This window comes from Ctenopharyngodon idella, chromosome 17, assembly GCF_019924925.1.
Source record: "Ctenopharyngodon idella isolate HZGC_01 chromosome 17, HZGC01, whole genome shotgun sequence".
Taxonomy (NCBI): domain Eukaryota; kingdom Metazoa; phylum Chordata; class Actinopteri; order Cypriniformes; family Xenocyprididae; genus Ctenopharyngodon; species Ctenopharyngodon idella.
The window spans coordinates 2,604,765-2,624,579 of NC_067236.1; the positions used below are offsets into that span (position 1 = coordinate 2,604,765).

Sequence of the window (19,815 nt, forward strand, 5' to 3'; positions counted from 1 at the left end):
TGCATCATGGGATGGTTGATTTATTTTGTGATGGCCATCATGACTTTTGCAAAACATCTTAATTTTCCTAAAAATCAGCTTCATTTTCTTTATGCAAAATACAATTTAATATTTTAAGTGAAATATAACTTTGACATGTTCTGTGCTGGTTTTGTAGTGGTAACCAAGGGTTTTGTTCATATTGTCATACTAGGCCAAGATGATATCTGCAGATGTTTTTTGCGTCTGTACTGGTCTGGAAGAAAATCTGTTTCTGCGGTATCCCACAATGCAATGCGCTTAACTTGGCCTGCCATTTCCAAAGGGGTGGATGAACCAGAAGCATCAACCACAATTTCGAACATCTCCTTTTTGTCTCGTTATTTGATCAGGCTGCCAAAAATGTTGACATTTTTTCACAAAATTGGATTAAAAATGCTAAATAACCATATTTCTGAGATGAAACTAGGCACAACTCGCTTATTTAAACATGCAACTTAGTGAGTTCATGGGACAAAAAGTAGCATACTATATAGTATACTGCATGCTATTTAAAAAATGTAATAATTATAGCGTACTTCACAGTATACAGTATGCTAGTGTTCCATTCTGAACATAACCAAAGTGTATAGTGAGATCCTGATGGTGCTTGAAGGATTTCTGATTGAGGGTGTGGTGTGGCACAGCTGCACAGCCTCTTGGGATTGCCAGGATCGTCCATCTTTGCCTGGAATTCCAGGAGCTCCCAGAGGAATGAACAGCACTGCAGCTTCTAAGTGAGATCTCAACCCCAGATCCTCGACCACATCGCTGATCACCATCTGCAGAATCTTGGAGGCTGCAGGAGAAAGCCCCCTCGCATTCCTGCGGTCTCTTTTAGCAGGAAGCCGACACTGAAGTCAGCAGTAAACTACTCTGTGACCTTTGTATGGCAGTTCACAGCCTCCTGTTCTTATAGTGTAACAACTGTAAGGTTCGAGTTTATGGAGTACAGTAACTGTCTATCTAGAGGAAGCCATTGTAGTTTAAGTATGTGAAGTTTGTCTCTTCTTGTAAGGTTCTTCTCAGGGCTGTTTTGGATGGGGAATTAACCTCTCCATCACAGCTCCGCTCCAAGCTATTGTGTAATCTGGGTTAATATTGATTCAGGTGTGCATGTTTTCTGCTCGAATGAGTTGCTGGCAGAGAAAATCCAGCCTGGAGCTCATTCTGATCATGAGGTCGGCCTCTATCTCATTGGCAAACACACACCTCAGTCATTCTGGAGCTCCTGAGATCTTCTCTGTAGTGGTTTAGCGAGGTCTGTTTGTGATAATCCGGGTATTGACACTCCTTTGGACTGTGTGTAGATATTGATCAGAATTCCTGAATGTCCATCCCTTTTCCCTCTCTCTTGGGATGATAACCTGATGGGTTGGATAGATATGGCCCTCTCCTGACCAGGTCCTTGGGGTCTCTGAGAGTCAACTGCCAATAGCCGTCATCAGATAATGATTGGAACCGCCTTAGTCAGCGTCTTTACAGATAACATTAAATTGTTTTTATCCGCTGTTCTTTTTTCTTTTGACCGGGAATTAAACAAGCTATAATGAATCTGTGGCTTTGTCTAAGACTATAAATGTGGAAATTTGGATCTCCTTTTTTGGGGAGGATATAAAAATGATGCTTTGAAAAAAAAAAAAAATCAGCAATGTGATTAAAATTAAATGAAGAAGATTTTAAAGTTAAACCAGCTTTTATTCATTTTAATAAAATTTTAAATAATCCGGTGCAATCTCCAATCTTTTTGACCCATCATGCCAGTGTTCCCAAAAGTCCCTGTGCATCCCCACAGAATATTATATACAGTTTAATTTTTGATTTTGTCATATTTGATTTTCCTAAATGAAACTTGTGCATAAAAAATGTCAGTCAAAATATAACATACAACTTCCTGTTTCTGTCTGGAACCAATGTATCGTATATTCACTTTAACAGCTGTGCAACTGAACTGCTAATATTTTCTGACGCTTAAATTGTGTTTTAAATTATGAATTGGTAAAACGCCAATGAGCGCGGATTTCCAGCGTATTTACTTGAGCTTATCAGGTAGGCTAATATCTATGGTTTGATCCATTCCAGAGGCAGCCAAAATCAGAATTTATAATGGACTGAATAGCTCTCTCAGAACTTGTCTTAAAGCATATTAAAAAAACACTATACAGACATATAAACAACATTAAAAACTTGATTTTCACCACAGGGGGTCTTTAATATATTGTGCAGCCTTAGAAAACGGTCTAATAAAGTGGTTCATTGCTTCTTACATTGAATGCGCCACTTCCGGTATTTTGCCGTTTACTCGACATGGGTAAATTGCAATCGAGGACTCAAATTTAATCGAGGAATCGTGATAGCCCTAACCATAAAAATGCAGATCCTGTTGTAAATAATAGTGAAAAAAAAATCACTTTTTAAATCACTTTTCTATTATTTTTCTATTATTACCCCTTAGCAGATTTTAAATCATATAGGATGGAATTTATGAAAATAAAATATATGATCCTAATTTTGTGTCCCGGTTTGATATTATCCACATTGATATAGTTAGTAACCTGTAGCATAGCTGCACTAGTGTCTATAGCCTGTTGTTCTGGGATGCAGTAACTCCATCCCTGTGCTTTTCACATTCTTGTTATATTTTCTGAACTTTTTAAAATCATTTTAGATGCATTTAAGAAAAATAGCACCTGTTGAGGAAGTTGAGGCCTGTTGTAAACCACTAAACAGGATGTGGTGTAAACCCTGAAGGAAGTGGTACACCACTGCTAGTTGTTCTGCTCCTCATAGGAAGTGATGCCTCATTTCCAGGAAATGAGACATGGTTCTTTGTGAGAGGCTCAGTGTGATTGAGATGAGGCTGTCTAATAGTATGACTGGACAGCTGACCAATGGTGGTCAGTAAGCCATGACACTTCTCTCTCTGTCTGTCTGATGTCAGGGCAGATGGTGTCCACAGATCAACATGCTCTTTTAAAGAAGGATTACCTCTCTTTTTCTGATCACTTGTCCACTCTTTCTGTTGTTGTGTGTGTTAAGGCCTTGATGCACAACTCTGACATCTTTGACTCTTTATTTGTTGATATTTAGCTAATTGGTTTATGTGAAATGTCTGGGAAATCTGTGCTTTGTCTGGAATGCTCTTAACAAAAGGCGGGGTTATGCTTGCTGGATTTAAACCAATTAGACAGCAGAAAGTGAGATCGTCTGATAACAGGCTAATTCACACTGAGCATGAATATTGAGCATTACATTTTATAATATTTTCACTGACCAACAACAAGCTTTGTTTATACGCCCAGCACTGCTTATTTTTATTACCACTTTTTATTCTGAAATTCTCTTAATGTTAAAAGTTTTGTGAACTGCAGGAAGCAGCTTTTCCCGTATGTCTTTGTGGAAAGAGAAAATCAGGAAGAGAAAATAGCTGCTAGTAGAGTAAACATGGTCATCACTGTAAGTGGTCTATTTGCGGAAGGGCTGGGGGGGGATGTTTGCGGTTTTGTCCACCCCCTTCCACTCGCGAGACTGACAAATAACAAATAGACGCAAGAGAGAGGAATGCTGGGTCATGCTAAAGGCCATCAGTGTTTACTGCTTATGCATTTATAGGGAAAATTGCAGGGTTTTAAGTACAGCTCATGACTTTGGACCGCCTAGCCATGGGAAAGCGTTTCAGTTCATTGAGCGCTCTCTCTTTCTGGCAATGCAAATTCAACAGTGCTTTATTGGCATGACAAAAAGTTAGTGTTAGGGGTTTATTCAAATCGCTAACATTAAGCATGAGCACTATTGATGGTGATGCAAACACCACTAATACCAGTTCTGGGTAAACTAAGGCCATGTGTCCAACAAAGCATTTTTAGCGATCCTAAAACTCCAGGTGCTCTTCTGAAAATGCCTTGCTGCGGGCTCTTGAGAGTGCTTCAGCGACGCAGTGTTGTTTTCAGTTGAGGCACTTTGGTTGCCATGATCCAGAATATACACGGAAGTGTTTCTGAATATAAGAATGTCGATACAATGTAAAGTATTTGCTCTGGCTCTTGTTTTAAATGATTTTGTTCCATTGTTGTGCTTGTTGTTGTCAGCTTGTTGCTATTGTACAAGCAGTATGTGGCGGTTGGTCGGTGTGGTATTTGTCCTGCCCCTCCTCCACCGTGATTGGATGGCTGGGTAAAAAGCGAGAGTGATGATCGCTGCGTTTTACCCAAAGTTACCCAAAATTTTTCAATTCTTAGCATCTGGAAAAAATGGCAAGTGCTAAATGTGAAATGGACGCTTAGCGTCTTGTCACACTGCTGGCATTTTTAAATACGCGGAGCTCCCATTAAAAATCATCAAAAAAATATGCTGACCTTAGGAAAACCCTTTAGTGGACACACAGCCTAAGAATCCTTCTATATCTCTCGCACCATATTAATATTAGGAATGTGTGGAATTCTGTCTCTCTCAGTATCTTGGCAGTACCGATCTCTTTTTATTCTGTAAACATAGCTTGTCTGATAAGAGTTTCCAGTGGTCTTGCCGTCATGCCGTGAGGTTGGCATCAGACACTTGCCTTAATAGGACATCACTCTCTTGCTTTTTTCTTTTTTCTCACAAGCTCTATCTTTATTACTCTTTTCTTTCCCCTAACCCTAATTTGGTTTCTTTTTCCTCTTGCATTTCTCTCATTTCCTCTAGGTTCTGGTGTTCCTTAAAGGGTTAGTTCACCCAAAAATGAAATTTCTGTCATATTAGGAACACAAATTAAGATATTTTTGATGAAATCCGAGGGTATCTGTTAAAATAGTCAACGTGACTACAGTGGTTCAACCTCAGTGTTATGAAGCGACAAGAATACTTTTTGTGCACAAAAACAAAACAAAAAAAATGACTTTTCAACAATTTGAACCGTTGTCATACCTAGTGAACTCGGTGCAGGCTTCCTTGTTTACTTCCGAATGCCGGCTCATTATTGGCCGGATCCTGCGTCAGCATCACATGCATGCGTCGTGTTGCTCACGTGTTCAGCTTCAGCCAGTACTGAGTTGCCGTTCGGACGTAAACAACGAAGCCTGCACCGAGTTCACTAGGTATGACAACAGTTCAAATTGTTGAATAAAGTCGTTATCTTTGTTATGTTTTTGCGCACAAAAAGTATTCTCGTCGCTTCATAACATTGAGGTTGAACCACTGTAGTCACGTTGACTATTTTAACTATGTCTGATACCCTCGGATTTCATCAAAAATATCTTAATCTGTGTTCTGAAGATGAACGAAGGTCTTACGGGTGTGGAACGACATGAGAGTGAGTAATTAATGACAGAAATTTCATTTTTGATTGTTAAACTAGGATTGTTTATTGTACAAAATTATCAGAATCTCAACACTGAAATCTATTTATGTGTTTTATTATTTGTTATTTTTTTATTAGTTTCATGCACTCACCAGCCAATATAATCGCTACACAAAACCATTTGTATCCTTGTTGCAAGCGAACCCATATTTTATATAGTCTGGGTCATGTTTTCTTTTTTCTTGTGTAGTTTGTCAGTGGTTTTCTAGGATAGTATTTATTCTAGCATCTTTTGTAACATTATAATTGTCTTTAATATCAGTTTTGTTCAATTTAATGCATCCTTGCAGAAAAAAAAAATATAAATGATAGTTGAGTTTGTGTTCTGTGTGTGTATGTTGTATATTAGTGATTATGGCAAAATAAAGCCTTATAGGATGATCAGGACCCTGATGTAAAATGGTAAATTTTGAAATAATTACTGGTTGACTGTACATTTATCCTGCTTATTACATGACTGTTTTCTGAATCAGTAAATAATGGTCATTATTATGATCATTCATAAGTCATTAAAAATAATTGACTGCAGAATCCCATAACAGACCAATCAGAATCATGTCCTCCAATGTTCTGTGGTTCAGTGCTGTTTTTGGGCTGGCTGAGAGAAAGAGAAGTTATTTTTAACAACACGGCTCTGTTCCTCGGTGCTCACTGATCCTTTACCGTCTCTATCACTCACACACACAGTCTTCCACCACCTGCCCATCTACTGACCAGCTGCTGCCCCTCCTGTCTCTCTCAGTGTGTGTTAAAGAGACCCTGAGGACATGTAACGTTGCATCACACACTAAGGTCATTTATACCTCTTCTCTGTACAGATCTCACATTATAGTGATGTATTTAATATTAATAGAAAAAAAGAATTTAGACAGATGTATTAATTTCAGGCTGCTTTGGAAAGTGTGTTGTGACGGCAGACGTCAGGTTGATTGGGACACATTTTTCCGTTAAGCTGACTGGGAAAAAGTGTCCCAATCAACCTGAATTCACCCTAATTAAACACTGTGACATAAAAATTGATATTGTGGCTTTATAAATGGTCAGACACTTGCATTATATTACTTGTCATTACATTACACTAGTCATTATATTAACAGCATTTTATCAAAATCAAGCTCAACTGGAGTTGCAAGGTTTTTGACCAGACATGCGTGTTTTGTCTGTCATTAGAAGGGCCGCATCTGAGGCAGTAAGTGCATCGCATTACGGTTTCATCAACTTGTTATAAAGTTTATAGTAGCTCTGTGGGTGTTCAGTTTTTTAATGTCATTTGGCCAAAATCTCTTATGTAAGATGAAGTGCTACGAACAGGCTATTTAAGGCAGTATTGTCTATGACTCGACGATAAATGCTAGACAAAGACACTCTTTTCCGCTCCTCAAATACATAAAACATTTGTCTTTATATATATATATATGCATTTGTAGTCTCGCCGCAGCTGTGGTAATGTGCGTCGACAGGGCAGGAAACCAGCACTAATCACATTTTAATGTCCTCCTGCTTCCCAGTGTTGTGTTTCTGTCAGGGCCTGTGTGTAGCATCCTTCATGTAAGAGGAAGATAAGTTTTTCTTTCAACACTTTGACTGGCTGAGGGGATGATGTTAGCTCCGGTGTTGTCAGGACTGGGGTTTAGTTCACCTACTGGCAGGAGGGAAGTCGACCTAGGGTGAACAAATGATTATGTCATGTTAGATGCGTCTCACTGGGTTATATGCCTATATTTGACCTGAGAATTCATTATTGTGTTAAAAAGCAGAAAAAAAACAAACTAAAGTGCAACTGCATTTCTTGGTTCTGTGAAGCATAGCAAAACTAATATTACTTGCATATCGAGCAGAAACAAAGCAACCTTGGTGTTCCAGGGATCCAGACTAATGTTTGAGAGCGGTGGCACTAAGTTTTACACATGGTGGCACCAGCACCTGATTTGGTAGCGCTGTAAGTAATTTAATTATGAAATTGCTATTGTTTTGTATTGATAAGTGCAGTTACTAATAATATTGCATGTTTATTTATTTTAAATGCACATTTGACAGTACAAGAAAGTGCCAAATTTATTTTAAATGCACATTTGACAGTACAAGAAAGTGCCAAACTGTTTTGACAAAAATTGATTTCTTGATGATTTTATTTATAATAGTGATTTCTAAATGTCTGACTATAAATTAAAAAGCAAAACTTGTGAAAGAAATATATTAGGGAGATGGCTAATAAGCCAATTAGTGCTCATCTGCCACTTTTTTCTGGTTATAGTGGTAATTTCATGTCTGTTTTATTTCTAAATAAAAGTGTTTGTTTGCCACCAAGTGTTAGTTTTCCTACATCTTAAAACCTTGGCTGGAACGACTCGTCGACTGGAACCACTGCTTATGTTCATCCCTAATCCCATGTCATGTTTCACACAAAGCAAAACTCTAGAGCAGATGCTAATGGCTAGTCTGGCAGCTCCGCTTAAAGGTTTAGTTCACCCCACAATGACAATTCTGTTATTAATTACTCACCCTCATGTTGTTTAAAACTCATAAGACCTTAGTTCATCTTTGGCACACAAATTAAGATATTTTTGATGAGATCTGAGAGTTCTCTAACTCTATAGACAGCAATTTAATTACCACTTTCAAGGCCCAGAAAGGTACTAAAGACTTCGTTAAAATAGGCCATGTGACTGCAGTGGTTCATCCTTAATTTCATGAAGCGACGAGAATATTTTTTGTGCCCAAAAACAAAACAAAAATAACAACAGTTTCGTCTCATCCGCCATTCTCGCTGTTTACATTGTAGAGACAGTGCAGCGCTTCCAGGTTCTACGTTTAAACGCAAACTCATTATTATCCGGTTCCTGCATCAGCATCATACGCATGTGTCGTGCTGCTCACGTGTACAGAGTCGGCCAATACTGTCATTAATTATTTACCCTCATGTCTTTCCAAGCGAAAGCCTTACGGGTTTGGAACGACTTGAGGGTGAGTAATTAATGACAGAATTTTCATTTTTGGGTGAACTAACCCTTTAAGGGGCCGTTCACATATTGCGTCTTTTCCGCGCGCAAGTCAGTTATTTCAAATGTAGCCGCGCGGCAGGCGCGCTCATGATGGAAGCCACGCAGTCGCGACGCACATGCGGTGCGTTTTCCAGGTGCATCGAGATGAAAAATTCTTAACTTTTCAGAATGCCGCAAGCGCACCGCAGGTCATGTGACAAGAACCGACCGATCAGCTTCGGCCTTTCTGTAACAAAACTGAAAGCTCAGCCGAACAATTGATCATAGCTGTACAGGGCGGGATTTATTTCTCATCTCCATCAATATATCTAGTAGTAAAGCTAATGCAAGGGCTAGAAATCATTAATCCTTAGCTAATACTTCCTCGTCATCGTGGAGAGTGCAGTTCATGGTTGCATAGCAACGACAGACGCCACGGGAGCGTAAGAGCTTGTGGAAAGGAGGAGAAAGCGATGTGGCCGCGCTTTCCACGCGTTTTTAGGCGCAATATGTGAACGGCCCCTAATACAGTTCATATAAAATCGTTTCATCGCAAATCAAGAAATGATTCTGGATCGATTCTGATATTTTCCAAATGTATCGCAGTTCTGTCTCGAATTGATTCTTAGCTTAGTTTTTAACAGCAGATGGCACTGCTTGCTTTAGAAACAGCCGTACTCTGCTTCCTTCCAATTCCTTACACATACCACTTGAACCTTCTATGAAATGATCAATTCATAAATTTCAAAAAGGTTGAAGCGAGTAAATTTTTTTGGTGAACTATTGTTTTAATGTGCTCATGTTTGTGACATGACAATATCTGAATGCCTCATTTTTGCAGTTTATTTCCAATAAATGTTCAGTACTTACTGGGGTTGTGAACTATAGAGGATTTCACATAAAAAAGCAACAAGTTTTCATGAAATGTCCCCTTCAAAACACTCCTGCTGCGACTCCTTTTGAGAGCCAAAGAATGAAAACAAAGAGTACTTTCGTGGTCTACTACAATTTATAGTCATAACTGGGGACTCTTCCAAAAAAAATCAGTACGGGAAGCCTGGACAGCCATGGAGACTTCCTCACAGGGAACAGTTCTCTGGGCACATTAAAGAGTTTGTACAAGCTGTACGAATCAGATCACTGATTTTATCGTTAATACGGCGGCGAAACTTCACATTTGTTCCAGATGAGGACCTGTGTGGATTTGGCACATGTGTGGGTATAGGCAAGACACTGGTTTGGATTGCCTCATTAGAGGCCGTGTTTATTTGTTCCGCCCCTCTTCGGCTGCTTTCCCTCCATGTTTACACAGAGGCAGTGCTACTGTGAAGGGAGGCCGCCTCAGGAGAACAGGCGGAACCATTCACATGCAAACCAACCCAAATGATTAACATGACTCATCTGGTGTTCGTGTTCAGGGTCTCCTGGAGTCAGTTCTAGGATCAGAGGAAAACGGTGATGACACTCGAAAAATACAGTTTCACTTCTAACAATCAACATTACAAGAAGTAAAACACACATTCATGTCTACAAATCAAAGTTTGTGTAATAAAACTATTCTTAAAGGAAAACTGACTTTAAAGACTTAAGTTTCTTCTTCAGACAAATACAAAAAGTACTTCATTTTATAGATATGAATATTTTTATGACCAATGCCTATTATTATTATTATTGTCGGATACAGTAATATTACTAAAACAAAAACTGAAATATAAAATTAAGCTAATAATAAATTTTACTGAAGATACATTAAGTAAAATTTTACAGAGAAACACATTTGAAAATTTAAATCAACACCCAAACAATTTTGTGAATATTTGCTAGATGTCTGTTCTTTAATTATATTTATTTGATCAAAAATACAGTAAAAAAGTAATATTGTATTATTGTATTGTAAAAAGTAATGAAAGTAAAAATTATTATAAATATATTAATATATTTTAAAATATAATTTATTTCTGGAATATCAAAGCTGAATTTTCTGCATCATTGCTCCAGTCTTCAGTGTCACATGATCCTTCAGAAATCATTCTGATATGCTGATTTGGTGCTCAAGAGACATTTCATATTATTATCTATGTCGAAAACAGTTGTGCTGTTTATTATTTGATGGAAACCTTGATCCATTTTTCAGGGTTCTTTGATGAATAGAAAGTTCAAAAGAGCAGCATTTATTTAAAATATAAATTTATAACCATTTAAAGGCTTTACTGAAGCTTTTGATCAATTTTATAAATCCTTGCTGAATAAAAATTTTCATTTCTTTACTAACTCCAAACATTTGAATGGTAATGTAGGCCAATTGCATATCATTATAATAGTCTAAAGATGTTTTAGGGAATTCCAAATGTCTAAAAGATAATTAAAATTTGCCATTGACATTTTTAATCATGTTTTTGGTGAATTCTTTACTAATATTATAGCACTGTCTTTACCAGGCATAAGTTTTTGTCCTAATCAGTAGCCAGACCGCCACAAGCGACAGCAGGTTTTGTTGATTGCTTGGTTTCTATTTCAGTGGCAGTTTATATTCAGTGTGCACAGACTCATTTGTTAAATTTCAAGAATATAAAAATGCTGCAAAAAATGTAGAATATGATATACCTCAGTATCAAGTTTCCATCAGCTTTTATTATAACTGTGTTTTCATTATAAATCTCCATAGGACTTTTTACTATGGTTTTTGAAAAAAAACTGACTGCCCATTGAACATTGTTACAGGATTCAGAGGCAGTTTGTGAGATATTGAAGGAAACTCACCTCACGAGTGTTGTAGTAATTCATGTCTATACAAGGCACATGCAAACATTCACTCCGTCTTTATTACATCTCCACGTCAACCTCCTGGATCAAATTTACGAGGGGCGAACAAGAGCAAGAGCGTTAAGGAGAATAAGAACAGTGTGTTTCGCTCTTGCCTCAAGCGTGTTCTCTCACACACAGGTTTAGATAAGCTGTAATGGAGACACGAACTTGCGACACTTTGATGCCTTTTTGTTTAGGCTTCTAGTGCCGGCTGCCCCATGGGCAGGTCACAGACAGGGCAGAGAGCACCTCTCGTACCCTGTTAAGACTAATCCTGCCCTGCAAATGACAGGTTCAAATCTCTGACCTCTGTTTGTTTTGACTTCCTCTCATAAGAGCTTGTGTTATGTGGAGTGGATGGAGGCTTTCTGTGTCACAGAACCGTTTCCTATGTGGCTCTCTCAGGAATAGAGGTGATTTACGGGGCGAACACAAGTCCCCACTGTGAAACCCACTGTGAATTACTGCTCTGTCTCATTAAGAAGCTCTCTAAAGTACGCACTGGCTCTAAGTTTGTAAAATAAAGTAAGCCGTAACATGCCTAGAAAAGATTTTTGCTCCATGTAAACCAAATACAATAATAATAGAATTATTTATATTTACGTTACTGCATTTTGCTGGCACTTTTATCCATTCAAAGAATAAATGTAATTATTATGTGTCTTCCCTGGGATTTGAATCCAACCTTGGCAGCTTTAAACACGGCTCATAGCAACTTCTTTCACATCAACATATAACTTCTAAAATCTTTTATTGTTTTTGTATTAATGAGTCTTTCTTTTTTTCTCTCTGACAGAGACATCAAGCCAGATAACATTCTTATGGATGTGAATGGACACATTCGACTTGCAGATTTCGGCTCCTGTCTTAAACTCAGGGAGGATGGAACGGTTAGTATGTTAGCTGTTTTAATATCAGTGAATATGCAAACATAAGAGCACGCCAGAATGTTAATCCTCATATTTCACAGAAGAAGGAAGTCGCCAGGATTGTTATTTAGAGCTGACAATGGGTTGTGTTATTGTTGTGTGAACTGGGTCTCCTTTTCTACACTGTAATGGGTCAGATTGATCCTACAACTTGGCTTGAAAGCTTCACAACAGGAATGTGTTAGTGTAAAAACAATACATATTTGTTTTCTGAAAAGCTTTAAGCTCTCAGTGTTTCTGTAGCTCAACAGGTGCTAGCAATAACACTAAACTCATGGTTTGATTTTAAGTTAAAACATCCTAATAAAATGTCACCTACAGCATATGCCTCATGGGACTTAAAGTCCCATTGAGCATTGTGAATGACGTAATCTATTACTGAAAATATTTTTTTAAATCACTATGGAGAAAAATTTGGAACCAAAACTATCTCATGCAGTGACATCCAAACATTTTTTAAGTGTGATGTAAGTGTACTACTTTTTTGGGGTCGGTTTCAGATCGGTTTTCCCATATTTTAGTTCACTTCCTGTACTAAGAATATTTTGCCTCAGTTACACTACCCTTTATGCTGTTCTTATGAACTTTCTGTTCAAGAATCCTGAGAAAAAAAGAAGAAAAAAAAATCACGGTTTTCACAAAATAATTTAGCACAACTGTTTTCGAAATTGATAAAAAATAAAAATGTTTCTTGATCAGCAAATCAGCATATTAGAATGTAAAAGATTCACAGATTTTCTGTGAAATCTATCAACTCCGATTGGCCAAAATCTGTAGACTGGCACGGACTCAACTATTGTGGACTCATCTAAAAATCTGAGCAAAAGTCATGTAGTGTGTTCCAGCCTTAAAGAAAATGCTGCAAAGAGTTTTAGGTCACATGACACATGTTCTTTCATCTAGTGTTCTGATGGGAAATGCTTGGACAATAAATTTAGAGTTATGCTTAAAAAAAATCTGCTGAAGAAACTGGGCTCCAGCTCAATCATGTAGGCACACTGTTTTAATATAAAATAATGGGAGACCCAGAGGACACCCTCGGTTTGAAAGGCAGTTTATGATCAGAGTTGTATTTCAGTCACACGTCTTTGAAGCAGGGGTGAGTATTTCACTTGATCTGATATGTGCTGCTGTTTTCTGGCACGTCGCAGATAGCTCGGCAGGATATCCCACCGACTTCTGACAAGAGCAGCGTGAGTGTGGTCTCTGCGTGTTCGCACGTGTGTGCCTAACTCTCTTCACATGTCCGTGTGTTTTAAAGTGTGTGTCACTGCCAGCAAGAGCAGCTAATTTACTGCCTCACTTCCACAAATTCTTCCAGCTGCACACATCTGCCACAGGCTGCATTACAGACGGTTTCCGCCGGCTCAGCCCCCCTTGAACCTTGGCCAGGAAGCTCCATTCATCCCCCTTGTTCATTAGTGGTCTCTAGTGATATCACTAGCTCTCTTTCTCTCTCTCAATGTGGTCTGTGCTCTGAGAGGTTTTTGTGTATCTGAATACTTTGACTGTTTAACTGTTCCCTTAGGCCGGTGGTTCTCAACCATGTTCATGGAGTCCCCTCAACACTGCACATTTTGCATCGCTCCTTTGTCTGACATACCTATTTCAGGTCCTGGAGTCTCTACTAATGAGCTGAGGACCTGAATCAGGTGTTTTTGATTAAGGAGACATGTAAATTGTGCAGTGCTGCAGGGCTCCAGGATTGTAGTTGAGAACCACTGCCCCAGGCTATGCCCACCTCTGCTGGCTGCAACCAATGAGATGGCTTGAGTTATTAATTTGCATTTAATAGTGATGAGTGTTGTGCCAATAAAGACACAACGCTCATCACTATAAAATGCAAATGAGTAACTCGTGTGATGCTCAGACAGACACTGAACCCCTCTCTGTTTCTGTTCTCAACATGCGAGGTCCTGAATTCTCCTGCAGTCATAATAACAAACACCACAATAAATAGATGAATCTCATGTCAACTGTCAAAAAGACTGACTGTATTTAATGACAAAATCAAAATGAAACAATAAAGTTTTTAAAAAATTAAACAAAAATTGATTTATCTTCTTTGTCCAAAGCATCTAATTTTCTATTTGCTTTGCTTTTTTCCCTCTTTTTTTTTTTTTTTTGGTGAAATATGACCTGTACATGTTCTTGACAGGTTTTGTGAGATTCATTCAAATGATTTGCATTGTTTTTAAAAAATCCTTACCAGGAATCACAGCCCTGCAGGTAGAGACCTGACATTGTGTCCTGAATTGACACCAGGATGCATTTCACATAATATAAAGTGTCTTTTTGACATATTAGTAACAATTAGACAGACTATTAAATGGGAGATAGACCTTTGACTAAATGGCAAAAAATGAATTTATGTAATGTAACGGCAGTCTCTGTGAACATTTTTACCAAATATACATGAAAAATAGCTGAAAATGACTTCAGTACAGACCTTTAACAGACATAACTAAGAAAACAAAGCAGAAAATACTGTACAGTTCCTCTTGGATATGTATTATTCCTAAAAAGTGCATTGTCAACCAGTTCCCTGTAAACTTGACTTTGTTTCCAAAGATGAACCGATATATGCCTTTACTGCTGCAAGTGTAAATTAAACCAGTCCAATTAGAGCTTGCTAAATTGAAAATATCTGTTCCAGTTTTGTATGCAATATGCAGCCTTTCCACCCGTTTAACTTTCCAGCATATCTTTAAACTCATTTTCTGTCCTCACAGGTGCAGTCGTCTGTCGCTGTGGGCACTCCAGACTACATCTCTCCTGAGATCCTGCAGGCTATGGAGGATGGGAAAGGGAAATATGGCCCGGAATGTGACTGGTGGTCACTGGGTGTCTGCATGTATGAGATGCTGTACGGGGAAACTCCTTTCTATGCAGAGTCCCTGGTGGAAACGTACGGCAAGATTATGAACCACAAGGTACAGAGTCAGTTTCTAACCCTAGGAATAACATAGGGGGCTTCATAGAGATAGGTACAAAAACAACATTACTGAAATACTGGGAAGAAAGGAACTGCAACAATGTAAAACATGTTAAAAAAAAAAAAAAAAAAAGCATTAATTTTTGAACATTCAAGCATGAAAACCTAATCTAGTAGACCAATATTGTGTCTTTATTAAGTGGTTTTCTGTTCATCCCCTGTTTCCCGCAGGAGCGGTTCCAGTTCCCTGCCCATGTGACAGACGTCTCGGAAAATGCCAAAGACCTGATCCGCAGACTCATCTGCTCCAGAGAGCACAGGCTGGGTCAGAACGGCATTGTGGACTTCAAACAGCACCCCTTCTTTTCTGGCATTGACTGGCAGAACATCCGCAACTGTGACGCCCCCTACATCCCTGAAGTCAGCAGCCCGTCTGACACGTCAAACTTTGATGTGGATGATGACTGCCTCAAGAACACAGTAGTATATTACACTTTTGGTTTTGACCTACCTTATTTGAACCCACAACCTTTGGGTTACCAAATCATACGATCTTACGATCTCTGCTCTATTTTAGGAGACAATGCCGCCTCCTTCTCACACCGCCTTCTCAGGACACCATCTCCCATTTGTAGGTTTCACCTACACAAGTAACTGGTAAGATATCACTGTACAACTCAACTGAGATGATCATGCAGGAGATGCAGGTTCAAATCCGGCCTGCATTGTGTTACAATCCAATTTCCTCTCTGTTTAAAACAAAAATCAGTCCTAAAATTGATCACATCTTGACTAGAATGAGTCTCTAGTGCAGGGGTTCTTAACTCTGGTCCTTGAGGTCCACTTTCCTACATAGTTTAACTCAAACCTTGATTAAACTCACCTGCCTATATCTTCCTAGTAATCTTGAAGACCTTCATTAGCTTGTTCAGGTGTGTTTGATTAGGGTTGGAGCAAAACTCTGCAGGAAAGTGGACCTTGAGGGCCAGAGTTGAGAACCCCTACTCTAGTGTGATCATTTGACCCCTGAACCTGTTTTCCCCTACAGTACGCTGTCTGACCGCGGTTGCCTGCGGGAGTCTGCGGCACCTACGCAGATGGACATGGGTGTGCAGCGCGGCCTGGAGGACAGTCTGGCTACTGAGGCATATGAACGGAGGATCCGCCGTCTGGAGCAGGAAAAACTGGAGCTCAGTCGCAAACTACAAGGTGTTTGCCCCTTCTTCCTTAGGTTATTTTCTGCTGAAATAATACCACAAAATTGTTAGTCTGCCTGGCTGACAATTGAAATGTCTTCTGGTCCTCAGAGGCCACAAAAACGGTTCAAGCTCTGCAGTACTCCAGCGGGGACGGGCCCATTTCCTCCAACAGAGAGTTTGAGATCCGTGGACTGAAGGAGGAGATAGAAATGCTAAGGAAACAAATCGCAGGTAATCTCATATAAACACGATTCACACAAATTTATATATATATATAAAAACTTAAAAAAATAAGCAGCAATTTATGTTGATCGAAATTGTTAGTCAAATCTCTCTCTCTCTCTCTCTATATATATATATATATATATATATAGAGAGAGAGAGAGAGAGAGTTTTGACTAACAATTTCGATCAACATAAATTGCTGCTTATTTTTACCAAGAGCTGCATGTTTGTTTTGTATATGACATTTATATACTCATAAATACACAATGTTTTTAATGCCTTACATTGTTGTTTGTGCCTCTTCCTTGTATTTTTGTCTCTCTCCTCCCTCTTTCAGATACAGGACAGGTGGAGCAGCAGTTAGAACAGGCCACTTCTGCCCGCAGGGATCTGGAAGACTCCTCTAAACAGATCCGATCTCTAGAGAAACAGCTCAAGAGCATGAAGCAGGAAAGAGATGACCTGCAGAAGGTACAACTTTAACTGCAGCTTCACACAAGCAATGTCTCTCACTAAAAATTAGTTTGAAAGGGTCACATAATATCTCTTGAGAGGTATAATGACATGTTATGCTAAATGTAGGCCTCTGTTTAATTTTTGCTGATTAGAATTATAAAACTGCAATCACCACAATATAATAAAAGACTCAAATGTTCAATAAATAAGTTGAGTCAGTCAGTATGAAAGTGTGTAAAATAATAAATAAATATTTTTTTAATAAAGTGTTTTTAATGAAGTGTAATAAATTATTTTATTATAATAATATATAATTAATAAATAATTTAAATATTTCTTTATTTAATAAATTGTTTTAATCTTCTGTACAACTTTGTTTACTGTTTGGCTACAGGGCCTGCAGGACTCCTTAGAGAAGCTGAAAACTCAGGGGAAGGAGCTGAAAGAGGCGGACAGCCAGAGGAAAATGGCCATGCAGGAGTTTGCCGAAGTGAGCGAGAAGGTGACGGAGCTGCGGTCACAGAAGCAACGACTCTCCAGACAGCTTCGGGACAAAGAGGAGGAGATGGATTCCCTCAATCAGAAGGTGGAAGCACTTCGGCTGGATGTGCGCAAAGCCGAGAGGGCCAAGAAAGAGGTTAGAGTGGAGGAGAACAGCTGATCAGAGGAGTCTGTTCAGTGGGCTCATACATTAAATATGTGTAAACTCTGTGTCTGTGTGTGTAGATGGAGGCCCAGGCTGAAGAGTGGTCTGCTGAGTCTCAGAAAGAGAAGAAGTTGAGGGAACGCAGTGAGCAGTACAGCAGACAGCTGGAAGAAGAGCTGGAGGGAATGAAGGTTTGTGCACACAAACACACCTTTTTTTTTTTCCTGAAAATAAAGCTGTAAGATGAGAGGCTATGTTACAGTGATTTTGCCACTAGCTATGTTTCCATCCAAAGTTGCAAATTTAACAAATTTGGAATATTGCATAAAACATTTGCGATTAAAGCACTGTTTCCATCCAGTAAGCCGAAGAGAAGAAAACGTCATTTCCTGATAAACTGGCGCTAAAAATCACTAAGAAAAATGGAAGTTTTCTGCAGTAGAAGCCACTGTATACAGTCATTTTTGTATTAAATAAATTGCTTGCGCCTCAGAGCCTGCAGACAAAACACAATAAACACTGTCGTTGTTATCTTGCATTCAGATGCCAGGTGTTTGAGAACACAATCATGTGAGGCGCTTCTGGTAGGGAATTATACCGAACCACTTTAACGACAGACTTCGCTCAGGCATTACAGAATGACCTAAACAGCATTTCAGATGCTGTGCAACAAGATCTATTCGCTGGTTGGTCCAGTTATGCCGTTCCATCGCAAAGTCACGTCTTTTTTGATGCGCATCATGGAATTTATTCACTAAAAGTGTTTCCATCGTAGTTTATGTGCATGTTTTCGTATCGCATAAAAAATGTATCCGACTCAGTTGAGCGCATACGTTTTTTATGCGCATTTTTACAATTGATGTGCATCTTCATGTTTTTTTTATGCAATATCCCAAAATGCGCATAAAAATAGTTGAATGGAAACATAGCTACTGTTAACCCTTTTGCGGAGTTAAAAAAAACCCTGTAAGACCTTTTGTGTTCCCGGTCAAAAAATGACCGGCCTTGTAAATATTTCTTGTAAATCACTCATTATGCTATATTATCACTAAATATTGAATTAAATCTTTTTGTTAACTTGTTTTCTTTCAATTAGCACAGGTTTTGAATTTATTTTTGAAACTCGTTGATCTGAGGATAAAGTTAATCTCTGTAAAAAAGAAAGTAATATTTTAATATGTAATATTCAAAGCAGTTTGTGTTTGTGTACATAAACATGTGCAGGCCCGAGGCTTTTATTTTTGCAAGCACACATGTACAAATGTGAACATGATGAATTATATAGGTGTGAATATGATGAACTATATAGGTGTAAATACTTAATTTGTTTAACATTGTATTAATACTATACATTTACTTCATCAACATCCTTCTCTGATATATCCATTCTTCTCTGTTTGCTCTGTTGTCAGTGTTTCTTTGTCACAAGCACTACTGTACATGTTGCTTGGGATTGGATGTTTGTATCGGAGCATTTTAATGTATGACTATTTTTCTGTGTCGTGAAGCAGCAGAAGCAGGTGGGCCGTTCTCCAAGCGTTGGGACCTCTGAGCAGCACCAAGAGCTCAGTAAATTACGAGCAGACCTGGAGAAGAAGACTGTGTTCTATGAGGAAGAGCTGTCACGCAGGGAACTACAACATGCCAACGAACTGAAGAACTTGAAGAAGAAGCTGCGAGAAGCTGAGGGACAGCAGCTCACCTTGAAGAAAGAGATCATGATGCTCAAAGACAAGCTTGAGAAGACCCGCAGAGACAGGTACTGATCTTACTACAAGAGATTGTTCAACAGCAACATGTATTATTTTATTTGATAATTCTAAGGGTCAGAGAGTTTTCAGAAATGGTCATGTAAAACTAAATTTCAATCATTTGTAATGCAAGGAACCTTGACTAAGATTACAAGTGGTCTTAAGAGAAAATCACTAAAATATAGAGTAGATCATGACCTCTTTAAAATAAGCTATGGAGTTTGGCTTGTGTTAGTATGTTGGCAGTGTGTGTTGGATGCTGACTAACCCTAATGCTCAATAAATCATTTCGCCCTCACAGTCAGAGTGAACGAGAGGAGTTTGAGACCGAGTACAAACAAAAGTACGAGAGAGAGCGAGTGCTGCTGTCAGAGGAGAACAAGAAACTTTCCAGTGAACTTGACAAGGTGAACATTCACACACTCCTAGGGCTGTCACGATAACTGAACGTCAACATGAAATTCAGCAGCTCAGCCTACTTACTTAATGCACTGATGCAGGTTATTTCAAAGAAAAAAAAAGTTTTTATAAT

At 38.7% G+C, this 19,815-nt stretch overlaps 1 protein-coding gene across 20 annotated transcripts in view; it reads left to right on the plus strand.

The window, feature by feature from the left end:
- cdc42bpaa (CDC42 binding protein kinase alpha (DMPK-like) a) overlaps nucleotides 1-19,815 on the plus strand; it is a 70,987-nt gene that overhangs the window by 27,286 nt on the left and 23,886 nt on the right. For 9 of the 20 annotated variants that reach the window (XM_051868787.1, XM_051868798.1, XM_051868801.1 and 6 more), the window contains exons 6-17: nucleotides 11,939-12,032; nucleotides 13,223-13,264; nucleotides 14,804-15,004; nucleotides 15,238-15,489; nucleotides 15,584-15,663; nucleotides 16,055-16,215; nucleotides 16,314-16,436; nucleotides 16,768-16,901; nucleotides 17,281-17,523; nucleotides 17,613-17,723; nucleotides 19,041-19,291; nucleotides 19,585-19,690. In XM_051868787.1, the coding sequence (XP_051724747.1) occupies nucleotides 11,939-12,032; nucleotides 13,223-13,264; nucleotides 14,804-15,004; nucleotides 15,238-15,489; nucleotides 15,584-15,663; nucleotides 16,055-16,215; nucleotides 16,314-16,436; nucleotides 16,768-16,901; nucleotides 17,281-17,523; nucleotides 17,613-17,723; nucleotides 19,041-19,291; nucleotides 19,585-19,690 (1,798 nt within the window). The remainder of the gene's footprint in view (nucleotides 1-11,938; nucleotides 12,033-13,222; nucleotides 13,265-14,803; nucleotides 15,005-15,237; nucleotides 15,490-15,583; nucleotides 15,664-16,054; nucleotides 16,216-16,313; nucleotides 16,437-16,767; nucleotides 16,902-17,280; nucleotides 17,524-17,612; nucleotides 17,724-19,040; nucleotides 19,292-19,584; nucleotides 19,691-19,815) is intronic. The other 11 variants (XM_051868797.1, XM_051868804.1, XM_051868806.1 and 8 more) reach the window with 6 other exon arrangements.